The 3,558-nt window shown below is 42.2% G+C and overlaps 1 protein-coding gene across 1 annotated transcript in view; it reads left to right on the forward strand.

Annotated features, from left to right (window-relative positions):
• Window positions 1-1,540: 1,540 nt before the first annotated feature.
• The window catches only part of LOC106809037 (PC3-like endoprotease variant B), a 28,364-nt gene continuing 26,346 nt past the window's right edge, over window positions 1,541-3,558 (forward strand). The window contains exons 1-3 of the mRNA XM_014811980.1: window positions 1,541-1,818; window positions 2,559-2,663; window positions 3,109-3,309. Coding sequence (XP_014667466.1) covers window positions 1,639-1,818; window positions 2,559-2,663; window positions 3,109-3,309 — 486 coding nt within the window. The 5' untranslated portion in view covers window positions 1,541-1,638. The remainder of the gene's footprint in view (window positions 1,819-2,558; window positions 2,664-3,108; window positions 3,310-3,558) is intronic.

Consider the following 3,558-nt stretch of genomic DNA (forward strand, 5'->3'; position numbering starts at 1 on the left):
TGTGTGTGTGTGTGTGCGTGGTGGTTTGTGCGTGCCGCGCGCGGTGTGTGTGCTGTGTTGCGTGCGTGCGTATGTGTGTGTGTCGTGCGCGTGTGTGCGGTGGTTGCGTTGCGCACCGCGCATGTGTGGTGCGTGCGTTGTGTACGGGCGTCAAAGGCTAATATATAATATATTATATATATGGGTGTTGTGGCGTACGTGTGTGGTCGTAATGAATGGTATCGGCGACAGACACACACCCCGAGGTTTATGTAATAAAGTGTTATCGATATTTCCCGTGTGAATGAGCAAATTATTCGAAATGGTAGATAAGCAGAAAGAGTTGCCGAGGAAGCAGTATTTCGCTGAATTTCTGCAATTTTTATTAGAGGAGCACATTGGCTAGCAAGTGCATCGCGAAAAATATTTTGACTAGCGTCTCAGCCCGTGCGGCAGAAGCGAGTCGCGAAAAAGGGCATGCGTCGGTGGCGGTAAAAATCAGATGACCGGAGATATGTTCAGCATTCTATATACGTATATATTATGGTGATATTCGCCGTCGCCCGGCGTCTGCAATCTGCAAATACGCGTGAAATTTCGCCAATATAACGAAATTTACTGCGTATGTTATAGTTGCCGAGCGGAACAGCAGTATGTTCGCTTGAATTTCTTGCATTGTTTCTAGAGAGCACGTCGCCAGACCAGGGATGTAAAAAAAATTCGCTAGCGTGTCAGCCCGTCGCAGAGGCGACGTCGGAAAGAGGTGGCGGGCGTAAATCGTAGACGCGGAGACCATGTCCGTGCGTGATCATGGGGATAATTTATGTGCCATATAGCGCGTCGGCCGTTACTACGAAAAAAGATTGCGCTATCCAATTCGCAGACACGGAGGCGGTCGCCGAGTTTACCATGTTTTCGCTATAGTGGCGGATAGCCCCGAAAAGTGATTATGTCAATGGCATAAATTCCGCGCTGCTCTATGTTTTCGCGCGAACGAGCATGCGCAAATCCGATATTCCCTTGTGAAACTGGGAAATTGTTCGAGACTAGCTTGGGGTACCAGCCGTGCTCGGGGAAAAACGCTTAGAACAGCACTTTGTTTTGTAATTACTCTTTTGTAATTTTGTATTATACTGATAAACCTGATATATGTCTAACATTTTTAATGGGCGAAGTTAGGTTTACTCTCTTTTTTACTAATACTTACTTAATATTTTTTGGTCTATAAGCTATTATAAGTTTAACATCATTCAATTTCAATAAGTTTACACTGTACTACAACGTTAATGATCTCCATGACGAAACGCGTACACACAAGCCGCGGCACACACACACACGCACGCACGCACGCACGCACGCACGCACGCACGCACGCACACACACACACACACACACACACACACACACACACACACACACACTGTCAGCGATCAAATATCTCTACAACTACAGCTAAAACAAACAACCTATGAGTTGAGCTATTGCGCAATTTACGCATTTTTATCCCGACAGATGGCAGCACGGAATCGCACGCGGATAATAAGCTCCGCATTGCTTTCCATTTACTCACTCTGCGTTAAAAACAGATCCGTAAGCGTAAAAGGGCGTAAAATAAAAAAAATGGTCGTGGAAGTTCATTAACTGCCAACAGAAAGGACGATGAATTCGTCGTTTTTGACACTTGTCGCTTTCTTGTTCGTTCGTGCGTGTCGTGCTACAGGCAGGGACTCGGAAGAAGAGTTATTTACAAACAGCTTTGTGATAGAATTTGGAAGAAATGTTGACGAAGAGGTCGTTCAGTTGGTTGGAGAGAGCCTCCGAATCCCTCACTTACACAAGGTAACGGAAAACGTGATTATGCGTGCGTGAATCTGTGCTATATACGGATATACTATTGTGTCTTTCTAGCAGTTTTGATCAAAGCATTTTTACCGTATCACGTGTGGTGTTGTGGAAAGGGTTGATGGATACTTGGACTTGCAGTGAGAGAACTTGTAGTTGTATAGATTAGAAGAATTAGAATAAAAAGAGAAGATTGAGGAGGAAGGGAAATATTCAAAGAGAGGTGGAGGTTGCACTAGAGCAAGGAGGGAGGAGAAGGAAGAAGAAGAAGACAAAAAAGAAAAGAAGAAGCGTTGGAGGAGGTAAAGGAGGAGGAGGAGGAGGAGATGGGGACGGCAGAAGAGAGCGACCAGGAAAAAAACAGAAAAACTGTAATTTGAAGACGACCCACGACTAAACCCGAAACCGTGATGACTACCTAATTGCCTGTTGAAACTGGAAGTGCAATGTTATTGAATACAGTCAGTAGTTGTATATATATGCTTGCATCGTGCATGTACATATAATGATATATTCTATAACAGTATTAACAGTACTGTACCACAGCGCTTCAATTCACGATAGAAACCTACACAACACATCATATAATAATATGATCCATGTGGCAGAGCTAGAAATGGAATATTGGTTGAGTGGGTTATCAACGTGGGTACCTGCTTAAATGTGGAACTCAAGGGGTTTTAATTACCTTTAGTTAATAAACCACTAATTCGGTTAATTACCAATTCCTCTTACAGGTTATGGGCTTCGATAATGTTTATCACTTCATGGATAACAACGGAAACAAGCGATCTCGGAGAGAGGTGACAGAATATCTCACGACCATCAAGTCAAATCCTCACGTAAGTTTCAAATTCGTGTCATGACTCTAATTGTATAGATGGTACTATAGATATATGTACATTATATACATTAATTGTATTATAGATGTCTATGGACAAAAGTATGTAGTGTGTAGTGTCACTCTATACTCATCATTAGTTACAAGGTAGTGGAATGTTTCCGCATTCTTTTCATGAAATAAATTTCGGAAATATTCAAAAATTCAGGAAATATTCGGAATTCGGAAAATATTCAAAAAATATTCGGAAATGTTTGGAAAAACAAAACTCAAAAATTAATGCATGTTCACTTTGTGATACATCGTTACTTTCGATCTGCAAGGGGATATATTAGACATGATCCATGTTGTGCGACATGTGTAAAGGTTAGTAACGTTATAACTGCCAGAGTATAGGTTTTGTTTGCGTTATCGTTTTAACTGTGTGACATGTGTTTGCTTCTCAGGTTGAGTGGGTGGAGCAGCAAAAGCTGTTAATCAGGGAGAAGCGGAATGGCATAGCGAAATTCTTTTCGCTCCCTTCCCTAGTCGAAGACAGTGCCTACCAGAGAGTGCAGCAATACAAGTCAAACGTAACACTATCACAGATCGCTCCGGTTGCTCGTCTAAGCTTCCAAGATCCAAACTTCCATGACCAGTGGTACCTGGTGAGAATTAATGTCGCGGCAGGGTTGTAGCCAGGACAATTTTAGTGCCGGCTAATATCAGTGATTGCATCACATGCATAAATTATTATAATAGCAGTGTGGTGCTTAGCCAGCTACACTGCATGTACTGTGCGCTGTATGATGTGATCAGATATGATGATTTTACACATACTTATTGTTGAGATTAAACTCAGAGTTGTTTTTAAATTAATTCTAAGTATATCAGTTGTGATTATTTGTAGACTGCTC

This window comes from Priapulus caudatus, unplaced genomic scaffold, assembly GCF_000485595.1.
Source record: "Priapulus caudatus unplaced genomic scaffold, Priapulus_caudatus-5.0.1 Scaffold324, whole genome shotgun sequence".
Lineage (NCBI taxonomy): Eukaryota > Metazoa > Priapulida > Priapulimorpha > Priapulimorphida > Priapulidae > Priapulus > Priapulus caudatus.